The following is a 23,046-nucleotide window of genomic DNA, read 5'->3' as shown; positions in this document are numbered from 1 at the left end:
ATATAGATTGTCCGTCCAGTTCTTTACCGGAGCTCTTGTGCTCTGCGAGAGATAATATAAATAATAAATAAATAAGACATTCGGTTGTGCATATTTCTAAAAAATCTATGGACATAAATAATACCATATGACTAGGGAGACTGTGGAGTAATATTCAAGAAAAAAAGTAAAGTCCAAAATATTCGTGCAATATAACTTACCAAGGGGTTACAGAGTGAAGATAAGTTTGGGAATCACTACTGTACATAATCATCAAGGCTACAATATTTGTATCGTATCGGTAATTAAAAAGTTATTTTCAATTATTCCTAAGAGTTATATAAATTTATTACTTAAATTCGTATGTACATACATTAATCAAAAGCGTTGAACTATGTACGTTTCTTTCTAACTACTTATCATATCAATGACATGATACTTGCCTCCAATTAAAATCATTCGTTAATATCTTTGTCACGAGTTAATTTGAAAGACATTCAGGTTTCGTATCTTTACAAATAGCCCAACATGTATTATGCACAATATACATACACCTTATTCCATAGTAATTATGAAAGGAACATAGATCTAGTTAGTTAGTTAAAATAAAATGGAAGCGGAAGAGTTATGACTATGTATCCAAATATGTTTGCACAATGCGTGTCAGCCCCATAGTGAGCAAATGCATAAATCATTTTTTTAAAGGTAACAACAAATGTAAAAGTGTCTTGTATTTATTGCGAATTTAATTTTGTACAGGAACTGAAGGTGACCACCAGTTAATCTAAATCTCTGTTTTATAAATACTTATAGCTACTTATTATTGACTGGTAGTATCTACTCGTTGTTAATGAAATTATTTTCATTAATTAGGAATGAAAACTTACAAATAGTTAATTTATGTATCTATATACAGAGTTGATCTTATCTAGTGGTATACATTCTATTATTTTCAACCTGGAATGACATTAGTGCAAAATCACGTTAAAGGACAACAAGAAATGTTAACTCTGAACAAAGCAAGTTGAAACGGTTGGAAGGAGCAAAGAAGATTTTAAATTTTTCAAGGCCAAACAGAATTTTGTAATTTTGTAAAGAAAATATTTTCATCGCTGATGCCACTATGAATAACAGAACAGCTGCTACATCAGAACGGAACATCCAAAAAATGTATCAGCTTCAGTGATATATGTCTTAAGAACAAAAAATCCAGCCAAAACCATGTTAAATGGCGAAGTCGTGACAATGGCTTCGTTATATTGGTGTTTCCCTGTACTATTTATATTCCTTTTTTTTTTAATATGTCTCCTTTTGATATTATTGTCGTTATTTTCTTATTATGTACACGAATGATCGTATGATTTGTGCCATTCTTTCTTCTTATTTTGGATGAAAAGGTTGAGCGATACTATAACGTAAACGACGTGAGAAATATCGAACTTTTTCAAATGGGGTAGGTTCATTTATTTTTTTTATTGTTTGGGTATAAAAATATGCAATACTATATGTATGTGACATTGTACACCCTTAGTTAACGTGTCACTTAACAATTTGTTTTTAGATTTAAGGGCGTAAGGGGGATGTACATATTTTATATGAGATAATATTCCTCAACAATATAATATAACGCCTAACGCTTGTCAGGCGTCGTGATGTTTTGGAACTTTTTAAAAAAATCATTTGATATGATTTTAAGAAGTATTTATACATATATTTAGATTATATGAGACCTAATAATTTATTCCTTTCATAAAAAATAAGATAATTATAGAGATAAAAGTTAATTGTTTATGCAGAAAAAAATTGCTCACACAAATTAATTTTGATAACACACTAGTGACTAAAGTGTTTCCCGTAATGTGTTCTCACTAAACCTCCTATTTTGTAAGGAAGAAATGTAATATATAGTTTGTAAGTATATCTAAATAAGAGATTATATTTATATTTAGTTATATCCCTAGGATCCGTATTTTCACAACTGTATAACACAATACTAAAGTTAATTAAAACAAGTTATATAATTTTTCAAACTTCCTGTCTAATTCAATATGTACGTTGATAATACTCAAATATCTGGTTTGTCAACACAAATGCAAACTAAAACGGTTTTTCTTTAAAATTATGTTTAGATTATATTTGTACTTTTCGGTAAATAGTCGTCAATAACATTAAAAAAATATTTTTCGATGAATCCATTGAAAGCACTGCAAATTGTTCTGAATGCCACAAAAATTCATCGTCACAATTAAATAATTATAAATTGACATATTATATTTAATACACAATATTGTGCCAAATTATGTTTGATATATCAAATGAAGGTTTTAAACTTCATTTAATATTTTCAAATGTTTCAAATCATCCCATAAGTAGGTATACTAACCCTATAGTTGACCAAAATTGTATATAAAATATCTGTATCGGTTCTAATAAAATATATAATAAATTTTGACAAATTTTTATTGATGATTGTTTTTTTTACTAATTCAACGCACATCACAAAAGACCACTCAAAAGGGGTAACATTAAGTAGTTTACTGTACCAAAAGTATTTGTTTAATTAAGTAAAAAAGATTACATTAGACTTGCATTTATTAAAGAATATATGCAAGTCTAATGTAAGTTTACAATATACTTTTCTGCTAGTAATATTAGTTATAATTAACCAATGTCTACATTGAAATTCTGCAGTACCATGCTGATTTCTATTTTCAATTTCTTAAAAAAAAATCTTCTCTAAAAATCCAATATTATAATTTCTTTTCCACGTCTTAATTTATACTTTAAGTAATATAATAATAGATAATCAGTTCTCAAGTCTCTATCTTCTCTTTTATAAGTATATAATTTATTACCAAACATGCAGATTCATGCTCAAACAATAGTTGTTGTTTTTTTTCTTTTTTTAATTTCATAATATTGGAAACGATATAAGATTCAATAAAAATACATAGTGCAAAAATATGAATCGTGAGATGATTGAAGGATTGTTAAATGATTGGAAATATTAGTGAATAGAAATAAAGTAGAAGTTGCATATTTTGTATATGTAGATTTTTCACAGTTGATATTCCATTACTTATTTGAATTGAACACAAACCATAGGACAAATTCTGAGCCAATGTACACAGGTATGGTTATAAATACGAGGGTACAACGTTGCAAGGGTATGGAATATAAACGAATATGATCTAGTGGGATATAATGACGGATCAAGAAAAACTAGTTACAATGATGCAGGATAGGCCTTAACACAACATCATGTCGTTATTGAGGGAGGTTCATGATGACTTGATGATACAAAACACAGTATTCCAAGCTAAAGTTGAAGGCATAAGACATCTAGTAAGTAATCTGCCATTTGACATATCGAATGACATGATGATATTATCTGATATCCTGTCCGCTATAGCTAATTTAATTATAACATCAGGGAGCATGTTAAGAGAAGAAATCTCTTGCTTTAAAAATACTCTCAAGAATTCCAAGTGTAATATCACAGTTGGATGGATCAAGGGTCATAATAATTTCACAGGAATAGACTTTGCTGATGCAATGGCTCAGGAGGGGCAGAAGAAGGTTCACCTGTCTCTGTCCCCGATTCCGAGTGTCTGGCTAAGACAGTTCTATGAAAAGACACTTTGAATGAGAGGCAACTATCTAGCAACAGTTAGATATCAACTGTCATTCTCAGCAGATTATCGTCGAGTCTTACAAAGGAATAAAAGTTTACAAATACAAGGGACATCAGCTGTCAAATATAGTGACTAATGTTAATGACCACAAACAACTCAATAGACATCTTTAAAAAGAGGTAAACCCCTGAGCCTGATCTGTCGACTCTGTAAAGAGGATGAGGAAACTCCATTTCAGCTTATTTATGGCTGTGGTTGTACAATGCTGGAAATGACTGAACTTACTTTGGAGTCTGTGAAAAAAAAAAAAAAAAAAAGATCAATGGAAGAGCTACCTACCATTGGGTATTTTTAATATTTTGTGTAATTATGGTTAACTTTACAATAATAAAGTTAAAAACACATAAATGAACCTCTACCGGTTGCTACCGAATTGATTTCCGGTGTAGCAGGGTGTATCTTGGAGCTAAATAAACAAACAAAGCATTGTAATTGTAATAGTATCTAACTGAAAATTTATGATTGCTACTGTTCAGCTATAATATTGATTCCTCAGTAGTAATAGGACATTCTAAAAAAGCAATCTTCATGGTATTTCTAAGCCCTTCCTTTTCTAAAAAAATAAAGTAAATCAAAATTAACAGTTAGTTAGCCAATTACATCATTTTTCAAATTGTTGTACTATTCCTCGTTCAATTGAAGGGATATTCATAGATTAACAAGATATTATTTGATCTAAATAAGTCAACGTTCAGAACCTTTACTGTCTGAAGCGAGTTAAAAGAGATCAAAAGATGACGAAAAATACTTTGAAGTGCTAAATATCATATATACATATATGAATATAATACCTTTAATGTTAATCAACATGTCCATTAGACGTGGGATGACGTATCAGATCGAAATCTGAAAACCAACATATCGTGCAGAATGTATAATATCGCCATTCTATTAATATCAGGGAAAAATTAAAGGTATACTAATTTATTTGTAAAATATCAACTTGGATCGTCAAATAATTTTGTAATTATATCGGATCATAATTTATCTTGATATTTCCAAACACATTTCCAAATATTTATAAATTTTTTGTAGAAGTTGCAACTTGTATCAGCATATTGTACTAGTAAAAAATTCTTCATCTTAAAATGCATGATTAAGTTACAACATTTGGCATTCTAATTACCAGCTACTTATTGATAACATCATTTCATTATAATCTATTAAAGTTACATGGTAATTTTGTATTGTATATATAACTCTGGGCATTTGAACTTTCTAGTGATTTTATTAAAATTGTGAAATAGTATATAGTCGATCATTCATGAAATATACGCACAAATGTTACATTTAGCAAGGACTTCTGCAGGTGTTGGCCTGAAAGGGATGTAGCCTCCCTAAATTAAAGATTTTTTTAATTTTGAAGTGTCAGGATTAAAAAAAATTACGCAATAATAGTTGTAAGTGTTTTTTCTCAAAAAATTAAATTTTGGAATGTTTTTGTGAATGGCTATGGATTATTAAAATTAATAATTGACATTTCATTTTTTAATTTTTTTCCCCATCTATGAATTTTTTGAAATGTTTTTCCCAAAAATTTTATCTTTTGGAATTTTTTTAATTCCAAAAACCAAGTTTTTCTCAAATATAATCCTACAGACGGCCCGGCCCTATTTAGTGCCTTGATCAGTTCAGTCTTAATCCAGTCCAGTTCAGTACTAAAAATTATAAATTTCATTCCTTGATGACGTCAATTAACTTTATCTTTTTTAATCAGATTTAGTACTAACAATCCAAAAGACCAGTTCTAAGAACGGATAGGACTGGTCCTAAAAATGGACTAGACTGGACCAAATAAATAAGAATAAATTACATTATCGTTATATCAGGTACTGTAAATCTTTCATATAAAATTCATCAGATCATGTTTTTGTTTGCAACTTGTATAATTTGCTTTACGATCCCAAAATTGATAAATCCATTAATTAAATTTTAATAGAATGAATCCTTGTTCCAAAGTACAAACATTATACACAAGTACGATTTTAATTTATTAGTTTGTATAGGACCAGGATGTTCAAAGATGTGATATATAGGTACATGTATTTACTAAATATACTTATCTATATTGAAAAATATGTAAATATGACGTAGAAAATACTTATAAGCCTGATTTTAAAGAATAGTACTTTCAAGGCAATAACATTACAGACATGTGTAGACCAAAACGTATCGTTTAATGTATCTTCCTAATTTTGCTAATCAGGGAACTCCTTAAAGTCTCCTTTTTAGGTCATTTTACAACAATTAGACGGCGTGGGATATTTAGTATATACTTACATACTCATAAATGGGTACTTAATTATATGCTTGTATAGTCAACCATACATAAATAAACCAGAGACAGTTTTCTAGGAACATCAAGGAAGTAAAGAATCTTAATTAAATTGAGGACATAATCCGATTAAATGTAGCCATAATAGTTAACTATATTTGTAAACGTTACTGAATTTCATACATGGATATAATTAATGATGAAATCATTTAACTTATTTCCCATCTAATTTTGCAACTGCCTTTATGTGTTTATGCATGAATTATTTATATAGGTCCTAGAGGCTTTATGAATAGAGCTATATATACAGATACATATTTATGTATATTTAAACATCCAGTATTATATGAAATCAAGAGTTGATTGTTTGAGTTTTTCTTCCTTCTATGAGTTGAAGGTTTGAATAAATAAAGAAGCATGACTGTTATTTGATCAAGTTTTATTCAAAAGTTCAATTTAGAGGGTTGTTCCTTCAACTAATGAGGTTGATGGGATAGAGTCAATTTTATTGTAATCCCATTCCTTTTAAAATATTTTCATACAATGATAAGAAGGTGTGCATACAAGAATATAGATATACTTTTATAATATATGAAGAAATCACACAGTTAATGTATGTGGAAGATTTTATTGGGAGTTTTCCTTCCATCCCTCAACCTTCCATCGAAAAGAAAAAGAGTCTTAGTATTCTCAAAAAATCTTAACTGCTATTTTATATTTGCGGAATTTTCTACTATTTAAATTTTCTACATGCTGATTTGGAACTCAAATTATTATTAGTTAAGATGTGAATATCACATTTATTGAATATAAAATAGTTAAGAACACTTTTCTTCTTGAATTTTTGATGTACTTGATCGGATTGACTTAGGCTGTTTTCTTTAGCTCCTACGGGTACAGTTTGGCCTTTTTGACAGATCCTTTCTTCCTCTCCAACGTGTCGGAGTTTCTGACGGCGTAGAAGGTGCTTGAGTTCGTCAATGGAAATTTGTCGATCACGTTATAATGTCATTTTCTCGAAATTTACATAGGCTAGAGAGCTTAGGTTTTTTGTGTTTTGTAACTAATTGCTTATTCATTAATATATCGAAATAGGAATAAATTTCAATCACTTAACCTTAATTAATTTTTGAACTAATAAGTGTTCAAATTTCAATAGAACACTCCGTAGTAATGTGTTTCTCAAGATCAATATTTGGAAGTCCTAGTCACTCGATCGTAACTTCTCAAATATTGGCATCCCAAAACTCATAATGAAGACTTACACAATAAGATAAGTGGTTTAATAGTGTATATTGAAAAACAAGACATTACCATTTTTGATAGTTGTGATCTCAACAAATCTGACAATCAGTGTGATGGTTTTAGCCACAGTAGTAAGATTAAGGATATTCACAGATCAACGAAAGTCAATTCGAGATCAATACAAACAATTTTCAAAACACTAGCAAAGGAAATAAATATAAATATCGACTCCTGACAAAGAAGCTATTGATTTTTTTGTACTATTTGTTATATAGGAGTCAAATTCTAATTTATAGCAACTAGTTAGTATGAATGTTAATTACAGATAAGTAGATAAATTGTAAATATTTGTAGGCCATATAGAGAAATGACTGTAGAAAAAAAATTGATTTAACTCGTAAGGAATCCATATAACTTGACAGCATTGAAATGCATACAATAGTTGAACAATTATAGAGAAATAATCATGTTGTAGTAATGAGTAAAATATGCAAATAATTTCCTTGCATATTAATATCTTTTACGTACATAAAGTTTAAAGTATATTTATTTTTTTCTTCTTGTTTGGAAATGATATTTTGCCAAGTAATTATACAAAAATTCTGTTCACAAAAAGATGATTTAAATAAGTATTGTAACTTAATACTTGGTGTATACTATGTATGTAAATAATATTATTTATTTGATTTTTTGGCAAGGGAATAATTATTAATATATATATTGAACATGTATTTTACCTATTTAACTTCAATGCCACGACATTTTTTGAAATTAAGATGTCAGTGAGTTTTGAATCAGTTTTTTTTATGCGACTTGCAAAAAAAAATCATAAGCTTTCATGGAGGTACTCTTCAGGTTTTGCTAGCTCGAAATTAAATGAGCAGGCCCATTTTTTTATGTTTATGTTTTGATAAAAGTAGATTTTACCTAATGAATATATTTTTAACACGGAAAAAGATCATGAAAATGAATTAGTCTGACAAATAAGAAAATGACAGTTTTTGCTGAGGGAACATTAAACTGATCTTCAGACATTTCTTCTAGTGCCACAATCTTATCTGAGCAAACATAAGGAAAAGTCCTTATTCTTTCCTCATACTCACCCAGAGATATCTGGTATACTTTTAACCCAAGTGAAAGATTACCCCGAGAAATTGGACTATTGGTTTTGTGCTCCATGAATTTTTTACATATGTAGAATTAAAAAAATGACAATCAATCGGGCATGTGCAAAATAAAAAATATATATTATCTGCATTATCAAGGCATTATTAGTTTTCGAGATATATAGAAAACTTTATTATCCAAGATAACACCCTAAGTGAAGAAAACTGTTGCATCGTCAAGGCATGAAATTTTCATTGAAAACTGTAAAATCTTTATTAAATAAAAGAAACGTCTATATTTCTGCTTCTCAGACATGTATGAGCTATGCAAATCATCTTCATACACTACCTGAGAAATACTTGTTGTTCATGTATGTATTATGTTCGTGTATCAGAACACTGGAGGTATCCGAATAACTATCATATATTCTAAATTATTATTTTTGAAGTTCAGAAATAGATACAGTTTCACATCTTGTAAAACCGGTGAAGAAACCCTTCGAAGAATCAGTGAAGAGAAAATAATTTTTCAGAATAACTTCCAATGACAAAATATATATTATCAAGCTGTGGTCGTGAAAATTCAATTTTGGAATTTACACCATGAAGACCTCCTGCTCCAAGCTGAGAGGTCCGTGATAAAATATTATAAACAACTACATTAGTATTTTAAATACAGTTTGGTTTAGGTTTTGAGTATTTTATTCATATTTTTGTGTTTGTATGTTTTTTGATTATCCTGTTGTAATATGTTTTCAGTATTTCAAAATGTTTCAATAGATTTTGATTCAGAAGGAAAAATAATCTACGGAAGGTGGCGTGCCAGTATGTAGTTTGGTAGCGCAACATAATTTTTCTAGTACCCTAAATCAAATTTTGAATTTACGAAAAGAAAATTTATATATTAAAAATGTTATCATGATTGAGGGAATTGCATTTTTGTCCGGAAGGTGACTCTCAATCATTTTGTCAACATAGTAATTTAAGTAAACAACACTCAATCCCCATTTCCTATTAATAGTAAATACAATGTCCATTTTATGAGCAAAACTTGAAAAAACTATAAAGTGCAATAAATATAATAAATTACTGTGCAATCTTCCTTCAGCACATAGAGTTAATTGGAGTCTTTTTATGAGACACGCTTGTATAGATGGTAAAGTAATTTAACATAACTTTACTATATAAATCTCAATTATTTTAAGAGAGTTTTGTATCTTTTAAGGAGTTAAAAATGACAGTTTAAAAATAATTGTTTTTTAAAGATTTATTAAAGCAGTAATGTATAACATACGTCAATTGTTGTATATAATCAACTTTTAAAATATCAATAGGAGACATGAGTAAGTAGTAAAAAAAAGAGCTAACAAAAAACTAAAAAGTAAATTTTTGTTGACAACGCCGTGAATTCATAAATTGAATTCAATTGGATCTTCGAAATATTCCTGGAGTAATATTTTTTTATGACAATATTACTAATTGATATTTAATCTGTGGCACATAACAAAGCTCAAGTTTCTACCACAGCTGCGAACTTGAACTTGAGACTTGCATTTCCACTGGATTTACCAATCAAACACTTGCAACATTATTATAGCTCAATAGTTAAGACTTGCTACTCGACTTGGACTCAAAAGGTAGTTTATTCTTTAATCAAGAAAGACATGACACTATGGACTTTATATTATAATTATAGCCTTGAAATTACCTAAAAAAATATGAGGAATAAAAAACTTTTTCTAAAACTGAACTCCAGAAAAATATTGAAAAACTAAGTTTTGCATTGGACTTGTAAACAGAAACTCAAGACTCGACTTGGAGTTGAAGTAAAATGATTTTTATTTCATTTCTGGTGGTCCCGTTCCATCGCTTGTATATTATATATAGTACACTACCTTTTAATCAATATTAATATAATGAAATGAAATGATTATCTTATTTAATCATTAGTTGTTTATGAAAAGGTTCTTTTTATTTTATTTGACGTTATTCGACGAATAAATTGCAGCTTGTACAAGTTTTAACACGACATATATAATGACAAGTGTTGGATCGGTATAAAAAACTGCAAAAACCTAGAGTCCTGTCAGTCCGGTCCTAATACAATTTTCCAGTCATAGAACCCGTCTTTCATGGTAACACCATTAGCTAAAATAACGTAGTTGCTAACTACGTCATTTCAGTTTTTTCATCATAAGATCTTTCTAAGAGATGAGATGCATAAAGTGTTTAAAATAGGAGGTTTGTGGTCATAGCTTATTATTATACGTTCTAGGTATCATTCATTATTTTCTTCGTATATATATTCTCCAATCCTTGATTGGAAATGACGAGAGTAAAAAGATAGATAGGATTGAAGGACCCACTCATCGTTTAAAGGATGTCCAGCCTTTTAATGAAATGGGCTGCATTGTCACTTGAAATATTTGAATGAGCCACAGACCCTATTAAATTAAATTTCATGAAAAATGGCATCATAAAAAAACAATTAAATACATATTTATTTAAAATTTAGTTCAAATATATATAAAGACTAGTTCTAACTTTTCAAGGCTAAACTGTTTTAAAAAATGACAATCTGGAAAACCTGTTCAGTAATTTCCCCAAGATTATATTTTATTTTGTTTTTTGGGGTTAGGGGGCTTGACTTTTTTAATTTTCCGAAAAATTTAAATTTTTGCGATGCTGCATAATTTGACCAAATGACCCTTTTCTTTTTAGAAAAGAAATCGTTAGAAAAAATATGTATTCTCTGGTTTTTGATAAAAAATTACCCCAGAGGGATAATTTTTCAAATATTACAAAACGTATTTTGCGCGTTCTATGCGTTTGGATAATATAATGACAATTTTGTAAATAACTACTACTTGAAATGAGAATGAGTAGTGGGCCGCACTTAAACATAAGGCAAACTACTAATGCTGAGTGTGGGGCATGGGTTGAACATCACTTCTTTAGACCGTTGAGTGGTAAGCTAGATAGGACTCAAGAAAAAACTAAATGGGGAGGGGGTGAGTCTGATTAGAAAATGAGTCCTAGGACCGATCTAACAATATTAATGACTAACCAATTTGAGATTAGAAATTATTAGTAAATTCCTTTTCGTGTTTTTTACCTATTTACATAAAGAACATTCGTTTTTAAAACAGATATATTTTTCTACGTACAGTACGTTATCAAATCTGTAGCCATTAAAGATCCAGACAGACAATAAGTACTAAACCAAATAGGCATTATGCAATCAATTTACTTTGTATACATACAAGTTTTTTTAAGTATCATCCAAAATATGTAAGATAAAAATTCATTAATTTATCAAATGGAACCCATAAACATAAGATTGCACATGATTGACGTCCTATAATAAGAGAGAAACTTTTTGTAATTCAATTAATATGATTGGATCTTATGAGAGTCATGCAAAAATCATTATAATTAATCTTCCTTAAGTTACTTCTATTTGAAATTGTTTTAAGCTTTAATTAAAAAAACGAACATGCATTGAGAAATTTGTTTACGTGAGTTACATCTTGTACTAATCCTTCAATTCGGAAAGGATTTTATATTTCTAAGAAAGTATACAAATAAATTACCTTTTTTTTTGGCAAATGAACCAACTTGTTCGAATGGGGCTCATGATTTGCTCAATCACTATTGGTTTTGAAAATCAAGAGTTCGAAACAAAAGAGTTTACTCAATTGTCTAAAAATCCGTCTTAAAACTCAAAATATATGTTGAGCGATAGGAATAGGCTTATGGCAGGTCCTTATTTAGGACTAAAAATTGTAGTACCGTCCTATTCAGACTTAGTTCGGTCCAGTAAGTCCTGCTTATCAGTTTAAAACATTCAACTTATAAAGTTCGCTCCTTAATGACGCCACTCAACTATATTTCTTCTTCTTTAATCAATTTTAGTACTGATAGTCCGAAGGACCAATAGTCTTAAGGAGCGGTCCCGAGTATTGATAGGACTGGTCCTATGACTAGGCTTACTCTATAAATAAGGACCGATATATCACTAGATAGTTATATGACTTGGAGTGAAATCAATAAGAATTTCTTCATTGAATTGTCCCATCATAAAAGCTTTTAAAAAGCCTCAAAATCACCGGGAGTGCAAATTTTTAATTGTCAACCTTGAATATATTAGTAGTCATATTATTTATTATTGGGGCTGCAAGCTTTGCTGAAATGAGTGAGCAAATCCAACATTATTACTATTTGGCTCCTCTGTGTTATGGTATTATTATTAATCAAAAACAATACTGATAAAAGTGTTCAAAGTAATAGTATTTAATATTTCTTCATTGCTTAAACTTAATTCCACTTCAACAAAAACAACTATTCCTCTATATTTTGAACTTTCAAAAGTATTAGCCAGCTAGAGGCATTATGGTGATATCTGTCAAAAGAAATGTTATCTCTTAAAGTTACCATATTTCTTATGGTGTTCTCTAAGGCTGCATTTTTACCTTCATCAAGATTTTGATACTTTTTATATCTCTAATGAGTATTGTTTACTTATACTAGGTATGCACCTATTAAATGATACTTTCGGCTATTGGTCCCAAGGTGTCGCCAGTTAGAAATTATAAACCGGTCCAAGAATCTAAATGCTTATTTTGACATGTGTCAACGCTATTTAATTTATTGTTTGTATAGTTCCATTCAACAACACACTTTTTTCGCTCGTAAGAATGTCTAATTTTGTCCCTACAATCACTGATGTGCGGACATCAGTGATTTTTTGTTACCAATTGAAGAAAAACGCTTCTCAAGCCTTTCAAATGCTTGAGGAAGCTGTAATGTATTCGTGTCTCCTTCCCTCTGATTCTCTTATTCCTTGTATTTTCTTGTATGTATATATATTTCTAAAGTACTGTCATTACCTCGTTTTAAGTATAAATACTTATGTATTCTATGTATATACGAGAGTAGGGTTTTGTATTAATAAGAATTTAATTGTTCCTATTAAACCATCTTTGTATTCCTCCACGTCCTTTCCTTCTCCTCATTTCTTCCGTTCGTCATGGATCCCTCCTTTTATTAAATAATTGGTACCTCGTTACCTTCGTCCAGACACAACAGAAGCTTACGATGGACATGCTCTAACCAGATCACAGTGCGTCAGGTGGTATGAAAAATTCCAAAGTGGTGATTTTCACGTGAGAAAGGAAGTTGAAATAAAAATATCTCTCAAATTGAAAAAAAAACACGATATGCTACGGGCAGGATTTAGAAAGAGGACATGTCCGGGGAAAATGAAGACAGTCGGTCACCCTACGTATATCAGCAAAAAATAGTCCTCTTTTGTTTCATCAACTGTTATTGGTCCCTCCCTTTTCAAAACAGTTCGTGGAGCGTGTTATAAAAAGTATGAATAGTAAGGTGCATGAACAAACTATAAAAACAACATCATTATTCCCAAAATGGCACAGTTGCACTTAGCTGTAGTAATAAAGAAAAAAAAAGTAAACAATGTAGAAATAAACAATAACAAATTATGCTATGTATTTCCTTATAATATCTTAGTTGCAAGACGGCGCCACTATCATTGGCAAACGCTCCTGCTCTATTTTAGTAATGACAACTTCATTCTAGCCGAGGTCAAGAAACCATGAAAGATCTGTGCCTGGATTTCAGGAAAGTTTTGTAAAAGAAGAGTTCGTTTATTGAGCATTTTATTATGCAAAATAGATCAAAGCCTCTTTTACATTTATGTATGTGCACTGCAGTTTGAACATGAGTTGATTGTTGTTACCTATATATTGTTTTGTTTTTACAAAAAAAAATGAGACTCATATATTATGGGTGTGTGTGTGTATTGAGCTTTGTGTTATATTTGAGGATTAACATTGAAGCATCAGAAAACGGAAATGAACAACACATTGTAAAAATGAACTTCCTCTGAGCAGTACATATGTATATCTAAGTCAATACATGCAAGTCTTGTCACGATGCCAATACTTTTGTACCAGCTCCGATATCAATAGAGATATCGGTACTTTTCGATATTTTTTTTACCAAAAAGATAGCTTAAAAATTGTATGATATTAAAAAAATGAGAAGTTTTGGTCTTGTTTTGTTTTTTTATAAAATCCAATTTTGTTTTGGGTGTTGGGGTAGGGCATCCATGAGGTTAGATCTGTATATAGGTTTTTTTAATGACTTAGCGGAGCTGAATGTACCGGTTTCAATGCCAATTTAATATACAGTATGTCCTTTGAATCGTGTAAAGAAGGGTTTCACTAGCTTACTAAATATTTAAAACATATTTTTTGTGTAATATAAACTGGTAGAGTAGACAAACACTACTCGTGAAACTTCATCAGACGAAAGACAACTGAGATGGAGGTCAAAAGAAATCCTGTGTAATGGTTTTTTGACACTTGAATGAGTTAGGACAAGATCTCCTGCATTGTTCCCTGCTCAATAGGTATCATTACCTAGATTAAAAGACCGAAGGATGACAACAAGAGCCTTGACAGAAGCCTGGAAGTGGTGGGTAAGCTGAAAGAGTACTGTTTGGTTTACAAAGTGTTTCAAGATCGGAGTTGTACCTGGAGGTCTTGGAAATAGTTTCCTTTCCCTCTTTGAAAGCCAACTACCCCAAGTAAAATTATATTTTCTTGCAAGACTCTGCCCCCGGCTACAAGTCCAAAAGGAAAAAAAAACTTTGCGTATTTCTGTCTCTTGTCAATGAGTTCTCCGACTGCAAGTATCTTGACTGTGGAATCTGAGGCAACATCAAGAGGAAGGCCTGTGCCACCTCCCATATGAATATGGGTGTTCTAAAGACTTTCGTGGAGAAGAAACGGACTGATATGTCTGAGGTATACGAGTAGAAGCCCAGCTAGGCATTTAGCCTTAAGATCGAGATTGTTTATATAAAGGATAATTAAAATACATAGTCTTATTGGTTTAATAATTGTATTTTTTGAGAATATTGATTAAGTTGAGCTAGGGAAAACTCATTCACCCTATTCAGGAGCCCACTATCGTACTGTTTTAAATACCCTGGGTAAATCTATAGCACATAAATACATGTTACGTATTTACTGTTTCTACAATAAATACTTTTTGCACCATTTTGCACTTAAAATAATCTAGGTGGATTATTTTAGAGGTTGGAAATAATGAGAGCATCACATACCTTTAGTACCCTTCATAAATAATATAAAGTTCACATTCCCTTAAAATACATTATATATTATTTAACACACCAGGGAATACAAATTGCAATAAGTAAGAAACGTATAATAACTTCATTTGCAATTTACTGCCTTGTTTGTCTCTCTCTTTCTAACAGATTGTTATCCATTTCCTTAGTCGTACATAATGTATTTTAACTCACTTTACACATATATTATTTTTTGTATGTAGTAACAATGTTTTGTTTTTTTTAAGTCACTTTTCTTAATAACAATCTGTATTTGCAAATTGAAGCATTCAAAGATGTAATATCGTATTTCTGTGCAATTTGAATTTATTTCTATGAATCATCAAAATTAGTCGTTATTTTTTTTAATTTTTTTTTTGGTAAAATTGAAATTGGATGTTTCATTTATAAATACATTATAAATCCTATCAAAAAAAGAAATAAATAAAAAACGAAGAGTCCATTCTTACCTCTTGTTAACATGTATGGCAGAGGATTCTCTTCTGGAAATTTGAATGATAACTTTTCCTTTCTTTATTCCCTTAAAGATGGAGATTGCTTCAGAGTGAGAAAGACCTTGGATTCGATGACCATTCACTGAGAGTATTTCATCGCCTAATCCATTCAAAAAGAGTAATTATATTATATTATTTATATTATAATAGTATGTTATGTTGATAATGCAAGAAATACTCTAAACATGGAACATAAGATCTTTTTTCCATCTTTTTATGCCTCTAGTTGGTCAGTGTAGCTGAGATGGCAGTAAAGGTTTGATAATTTGATTGGCCCTTTGTCCTTACGGATAAAACTCCCCAGGTCTGCTCCGGGGATGATCTGGTTGAAATAATGAGGGAAGCCCGGGTGGTTCAAAGAAATCTGAACACTTATGGATTCCATAATTATTATTTATTTTGATATATTAAAGCATAAACAATTAGTAACAAAAAATAACCTGAGCTCTGTAAATTACTTTTGACACCAGAAATAAAAGAAATCTATCTCCCTCGTTGCAAGACTATTTTGAATAAATCTTTTCAAGTCTTTTTTCGGCAATTTTGGTCAATTAGCCCTGATGCCAATCCCCTCAACTACACCTTTTGAGTGCATATTGAAGGGAAGGGCTCCAGTGTATGCCATCCAAACACCAAGGCCCTCAAAGCCACTGTCAGCTTGCATCGGGACACCATAACAGAAGACTACATCCGCAGAGGGCATCAGTCATTTCACAGTAGACTGTCCGGAGAGCTATTAAAAAAGTGGGTTGAAAGAACCTTATGAGGGTGGAGAGGCCAATCTTTTAAATGAGTGTTTTGAACTCTATTTTTGACAATTTTGTCCTCCCTACAGCCCTGATGCCAATCCCATTGATTCCACTTTTTGAGTGTAAATCGAAGGGAAGGCCTGAAGTGTCCGTCATCCAACCATCGAAGCCCTCAAAGCCACTTTCAGCCAGTACTAAGACTACATCCGAAGCGTGTTCCATGGCTTCGTCCATTGTCGCTAAGGGTGGCTACATTAATGATTAAGAGAGCACAGACACACATCTATTAATATTATTATTTTTGAAATTATGTTGTTAATAAATAAATTATATCTTGTTGAAGTTTAAAATTCAAAGTGCTCAGATATAAATGACAGCTCTGTATTTAAGTATATTGCTCATGCGAAAATATGTTATGAGACACATTTCGAAAACCAATTTTGAGAGTAGTTAAGAAATGAAAGAGGAAATTGAATTGAAACAATCCTCAAGTTATTTTAATTACTTACGATATTCATAAAGAGATTGCTTTAATTTAATTTGCTCTTTCAATTCATAACTATCGTACAACACGAAATAAAGTCTTTGGTTGCTCAAAAAAATTAAGGGAAAAAAGTGCATGTTCTATGTATATAGTATTGCTTGGGTAATGTAATTTACCTTCTTTGAGGGTTCCTTGATCAGCAGCCTGTCCATGTGCAAATATGGTTTTGACAAATATTCCGAGATGTCCTTTTGGTGAGTCCCTGCCCCCTACGACACTGAATCCCAGTCCTTTCCTCCCTTGACCCTTTTCAAAGACAACATTATAGGTGTTCAACATGATCCCTTTCGACTTTTTAATGGGAACATTGTTGCTACTGCTATGATTGACATTATTGGATAAGTTGAGTAACTCTTTTGGATGATTGAATCCTCCATCTGAGACATAGCCCCCATTAATCAATCTTCCTCCATGCTTTCGTCTCCAGGTAATGAGAGAACAACTTGACTTAATCTCATCTGTATCAGAATTTAAGCTCGTTTCGTGAAGAGACGACAAACTAGGTGCGTTCTCATTCAGTCTATGTCGACGGTAGCGATAGCCCGAACTACTGCCTAAGTAAGTACGAGACACATAATTTGGCCTGTCTTCCGTTTTTTGAGGAAAGTTGTGGGGTACTTGAGATGTGAGAGGCAGAGAGTGAGTTGAAGGAGCCTCGTTCTCGATTTCGTCACAAAGGTCTCCCTCCTCATCTTCGGAGGGGACATCACGTGCTATGACAATGTCCATTATGTCCAAGTCAGCGTTGGAGGAGGGCCCTTGTTCAAGTCGATTGTTGCGGAGAATCTTTATGGCCTCCTCGATAGAGCAGCCACGCAGTCTTAGTCCATTTACGTTAATGATTTCATCCCCTACTTGTATTCTTCCATCCCTATATTTAAATAAATATAAAAATTAATAATGGTTTGTTTTATTTTTGTAATGAAAGTTCTTATTAAAATCTGCTGAGTCATAAAACAATAATTAAACAACGTCTAGACGAAATACATTTGTTCGCGTCCTTAATGAGAAAATTTTCTTATAGAAGATCGATTATAATCCAAGCAATTCGTCATCTAAATTATAAAGATATTAAAACATTTTCTGTCAAAAAGTAGCACGAAGTCGCATTACATTTTTCGTATACATTCACTAATTATGTATAATAAAAATGATACATAAAATGAGAGCTAAGGTCTGTTATACGTTCCTATAATTCCTTCTCAGATGACACATGAGGTGTTCAAAAAAGAAAAAGGATATTTGAGTCTTTTTTTTTTTTTCATTTTAATGACTATGAAAATTTATGACCCATCCCAGAAGAGAGTAATGTTTTTTGTTTCAGCCATGATTTTTAGTATATGTAAGTAATGACTTGAAGGGTAATGATGAACAGATGTTAATATTTTATGCAAATGTATAACGTGTATACGTATAAATGCAATAATAAAAATGATGATTTTTTTTTAAACCAATGTTAATAAATATCCAAATTGTTCTCTTCAAACATAATACATAAATACATATTTAAAGGGTGTTAAGATCAGATCGGCGCTTACGTGCACAGACGGTTTTTTTTTTTTTTGACAGGAGAAACGTTGTTGTATCAAAAAAACTTCGGGTGACATCTGTTCCAGATATGGAAAATTGAATTTACAAAGAAGAACGGCGAAGTGCCTTGTATATGGCAACATGGTGATTTCAAATCGTGAGGTTTTCAATGTGAGTTGCATGATAGGCCTTGTTTATGGTAACAAGACTCCACACATTGTCATGTTTCAGACAGGTAACTGAAGTGGCTGAGTGAGCACTTCAATTACTTGATTGGGAAATAAATATGGACCCAGCAGTCTGGATCTTAATCCAATGGATTAATTTTGTCTGGGGCTACGCTGTATCTAAAACAAACGTCGTACATTTTATTTCATCTAGGACTTTCTGTATGCATACATCAAGGAAACAATTAACAAATTATTCATTATTAAATGAGCTCTTTTTCAGCATTCATATGTACAATTCAAACCAATTTTCAAGTAATCTGCCGAAAAATATGGCCTCACGGACAAATTTAAAGATTTCTGACAAATCCCCCAATTTGATCGTAACACCCATTATTGATATATAAAAGAATGCTGAAACGTATTTCTTTGAAAATTTATTGGGACAAAAAATATGCTATGTCAACACAAAAACAATATTGAACATCAAAAAATGATAAAATCCAGAAATATTTTCTTTTTTATCGATAATATCGTCTCAATAATTCACAAACATTTTTTGATGAATTAAAAGCTTTATATTCTAATTTGTGGAATAGATTGGGATATTTAAGATTACCAACAATTACATAGAACAAGAGCGACCAAAATTTTTATTGAAAAGCCAACATTAAACCTACGTTAGTGAACATACTTATTTTGATACATTTAGTGAACTGGTGGAAAACGCTACCCCAAAATAAAACAAATTTAATTTCACTATACGCAATCCTAATTTGCTTAAAGTTACAATAATTAATTTTTGTAACATTTCATGAAAAAAATTCAAAATTTTGAGCTTGTAAAATTAATGAAAGGATTTAAAATACTTTTAGTAGCTTAAAGCATATACCTATGATTGTATTAGTATGGGATCTCAATATGATGTTATTTGATATCATCATAGTTAAAACATTAAAAATTTCTATAATATTTATAATTTTTAACGAATTTTGAGTACAAAATAAGTACTTATCAATTTTGATGAGGAGTTAAATATATTTAAAAGAAATTTGGGTTATGGAAAATCACATTTTATTTACAAAAAATATTGTAATTTTAAAAGAACTGCACTAAAAATGCAGAATCTTTATATTTATATTTATTAAAATATTTAAAAACGTAGGAAATTCAAAATAGAAATTTAATACGAAAAAAAAAAAGATTTGATACTCAAGTTTTTTTGGTCAGCTGTTGGTATTTAGAATGTTGGTTTGTTAGACTCAAATAAATGTTTTTAAAACTTAATACATTATCTTACGATTAAAAAGTCCCACAATTTGGAATAATTATCTTATTATAAGTTAATTTCAGTACTTAATTGTCTTCATTTACGAGGATGGTTCAGAGATACAAATCATGTGTTTTCTGAAGGCATATTTCAGGATATTTACATGTAGAAATTTTCCCTCTATCATATTTATAACATTTTATATAAGTTTTTTGGCGAGCCAGAAAATAGTGATTACCTGGCCACATGCGACGAACCAGCTCTAGTCTATCCAGTCCTGGATTAAAGTTTTAATTTGCTTTATGACAATTTATTTGTCGTATATAGCGATAAATATGTTTGACACCTTAAAAGTGGGTTACCACATATATCATACGTTTACACACAACTCATTTCCAGGAACTTTTGTATTATACAGGGTGAGAACGCCAAAATTAGAAAATTTTGAAGTCCGAGGATAAGTTGTTGCACGCGTCCGTGATCATATTCTTCAGGGTATTAATATTTGGGTGAGATGTCTTGTTCTTCTTACCCTGCAAGACACACCAAACACCCAAGTCCAGGGAGTTTACGTTGGGTGAGGACAAAGGCCAGAATCTGCCAGCCAGAAGGCAGCCATGTTCTTCTGGAGAAATGCTGATCCTTTTTGGACATGTGTGCCAGGGTGCCGTCTTGGGTAAGCACATAGCTGTCCCTGGGGTGCTCTTCGACAATGGTAAGCCATGGAGCCTGAAGAACTTATATTCGACGTCTGTGTTGACTTTCTTGTTGGCCTTAAAGAATTAGGGAGACATCTTGCTGCCGTTGGACGCCACGACGTCGAGGACAATTTCCTGAGATGGATGTTTGGTTCTGAAGTTTCCTCGACTTGAGCTCTTCATTCAGCCAAGAATAGATCATTTCTCCTGTCCAGAACAGAGTTCACTGTAAAGCCCTTCGTATCTGAGATTGACCTATGTGCAGAGGAGATAACACACCCTCTACCGTTTTACTTGTTGTTCGGATATTGTTGACCGCAAAAAAAACAAAAAAAAACATCAAATGGTAGTTTTTTGCTAGATCTTTCCAAACACGCCAAGACAAAATTGTAAGACTTTTATTACTGAGGCTAGACGGCCTCGAAGATAATTATAATTAGTGTCTTCACCCTTTAATATCCAACCCTAAAATATTATCCCTTTCAAATGAATAAGTTTTTAATTTTTGTAAAATATTTTTGTTTTTTTCAGGAAATTGTAAGTTAGTAATTTCGTACTTACAAAATTTAATTTATCCTTGTATTTCCACTTCTACAAACAAGACACATTTTAGATATGAAAACTTGTCATTTTGAAGGGAAAATTGCTAAGGTTTGAAAATTATCATATGCAAAGTTTCACATAATATATTTTCTATATATGTATGATCGATTCGTTAAACAGCCTTAAGATATAATTTTCAGGTTGTTTGAATAGTTAAATATGATTATATAATTATATATGGATAGAAATGGAAGATAAACACCTGAAAAATACAAATAAAATCTATACTCATTTTTGAGAAAAATTATACAGTCGTGTTGGCGGGCCACTTATATAAAAATTAATTAACAAAACATTCCTTTCGCTAAATATTTTATCGATTTTCATAAGTCACAATGACTCGACACTTACATTAAAATAAAAAGCTAATTGGAATGATATGTTGATATTTTATTGAAAGAAGCATTTATAGTCTTAAAATTTTTGTTCCATGGTACTGATTGTGCAGATTAATTTGTGAATTTAGCAATTTTTTTATTATTATCTTAATGAAAAACCGTTTGATTTCTAGGAAACATTGAACAGCATATACAACAGAGCGTATGAAAAGATTATGAATAATTTAAGAAATTAACAAATATCATTCTACCACAAATCATCAATTAAAAGAAGAATCTCACGGTTTATTCAATTTAAGTTATTTTACATGGAGAGTCTATGCGTTAAATCCAGTCTCTTACATTGTTTATTTCAATAATTTTTTGTCTCTGAATAATTTTTCCCATCCTTTATGTATTTATATCTATAAATTGTATATTTACCAGCTGTTTATTTCTTTCTAGAGTGTCGCTCACATAGCAATCTGTATCAGTGTCTCTCAATTTTTCCTTCAATACAAAAAATGGTTCAAAATGAGGTAATGGTTGTTAGAAAAATATGTATTTACCCCAAAACTTTTGTACTTTTTTCTATTTAATAATATGGGTATTCAATGCTCCACCAAAAATATATAAAGCGTAAAACAAAACAATTAGTCCCAAAATTTTGAGATATTGTCTAGTTCCGTTCCATATCTCAAGTTTAACATATTGTAAGGCTCAGTATGACATCATAATCGAATTGCATGCAAAAGCAATACGATTGAACAATCTTTACTAATTGTTAGGGGTAAAATTAGTGTCAATTGTGGTAAACGTAAAAAACCCGCCAGAGACAATGTCATAAAAAACATTTTAAAATATTTGTTGGCAGAAATCACCATTGATGCTATGTGTAAGCATTTTGGGCATGTTAAAAAAACCAAAATCAATATGGTAACCCTTAAAATTAGAAAAAGGTTTTTGAGGAGCGTAGCTTTACTTTTATGACATTTCATTAGATCAGCTACAAACATCAACACTCAACACTGAATCCATCAAGGACATAGAATTATAACTTGGCAACAAATCATTAGGGTTACTATCCCGTTTTTATGAGCTCACACAAATGTTACATCCGGTTGAGCACATATCAATGATATGTTGTATGTACAAAATGTTCCAGATTAATTGGGAAAATCCTTAAAGACTTAT

At 31.0% G+C, this 23,046-nt stretch overlaps 1 protein-coding gene across 1 annotated transcript in view; it reads right to left on the bottom strand.

The window, feature by feature from the left end:
* The window catches only part of LOC121115642 (uncharacterized), an 89,036-nt gene that overhangs the window by 3,316 nt on the left and 62,674 nt on the right, over window positions 1–23,046 (bottom strand). The window contains exons 2-3 of the mRNA XM_040709735.2: window positions 17,384–18,138; window positions 15,930–16,074 (exon numbers count right to left, since the gene is read on the bottom strand). Of these exons, the coding sequence (XP_040565669.1) occupies window positions 15,930–16,074; window positions 17,384–18,138 (900 nt within the window). The remainder of the gene's footprint in view (window positions 1–15,929; window positions 16,075–17,383; window positions 18,139–23,046) is intronic.

Source organism: Lepeophtheirus salmonis, chromosome 4 (assembly GCF_016086655.4).
Source record: "Lepeophtheirus salmonis chromosome 4, UVic_Lsal_1.4, whole genome shotgun sequence".
NCBI lineage: Eukaryota > Metazoa > Arthropoda > Copepoda > Siphonostomatoida > Caligidae > Lepeophtheirus > Lepeophtheirus salmonis.
Note: the sequence above shows the minus strand (reverse complement) of the source record. Positions and strands in the feature narration are given on the sequence as shown.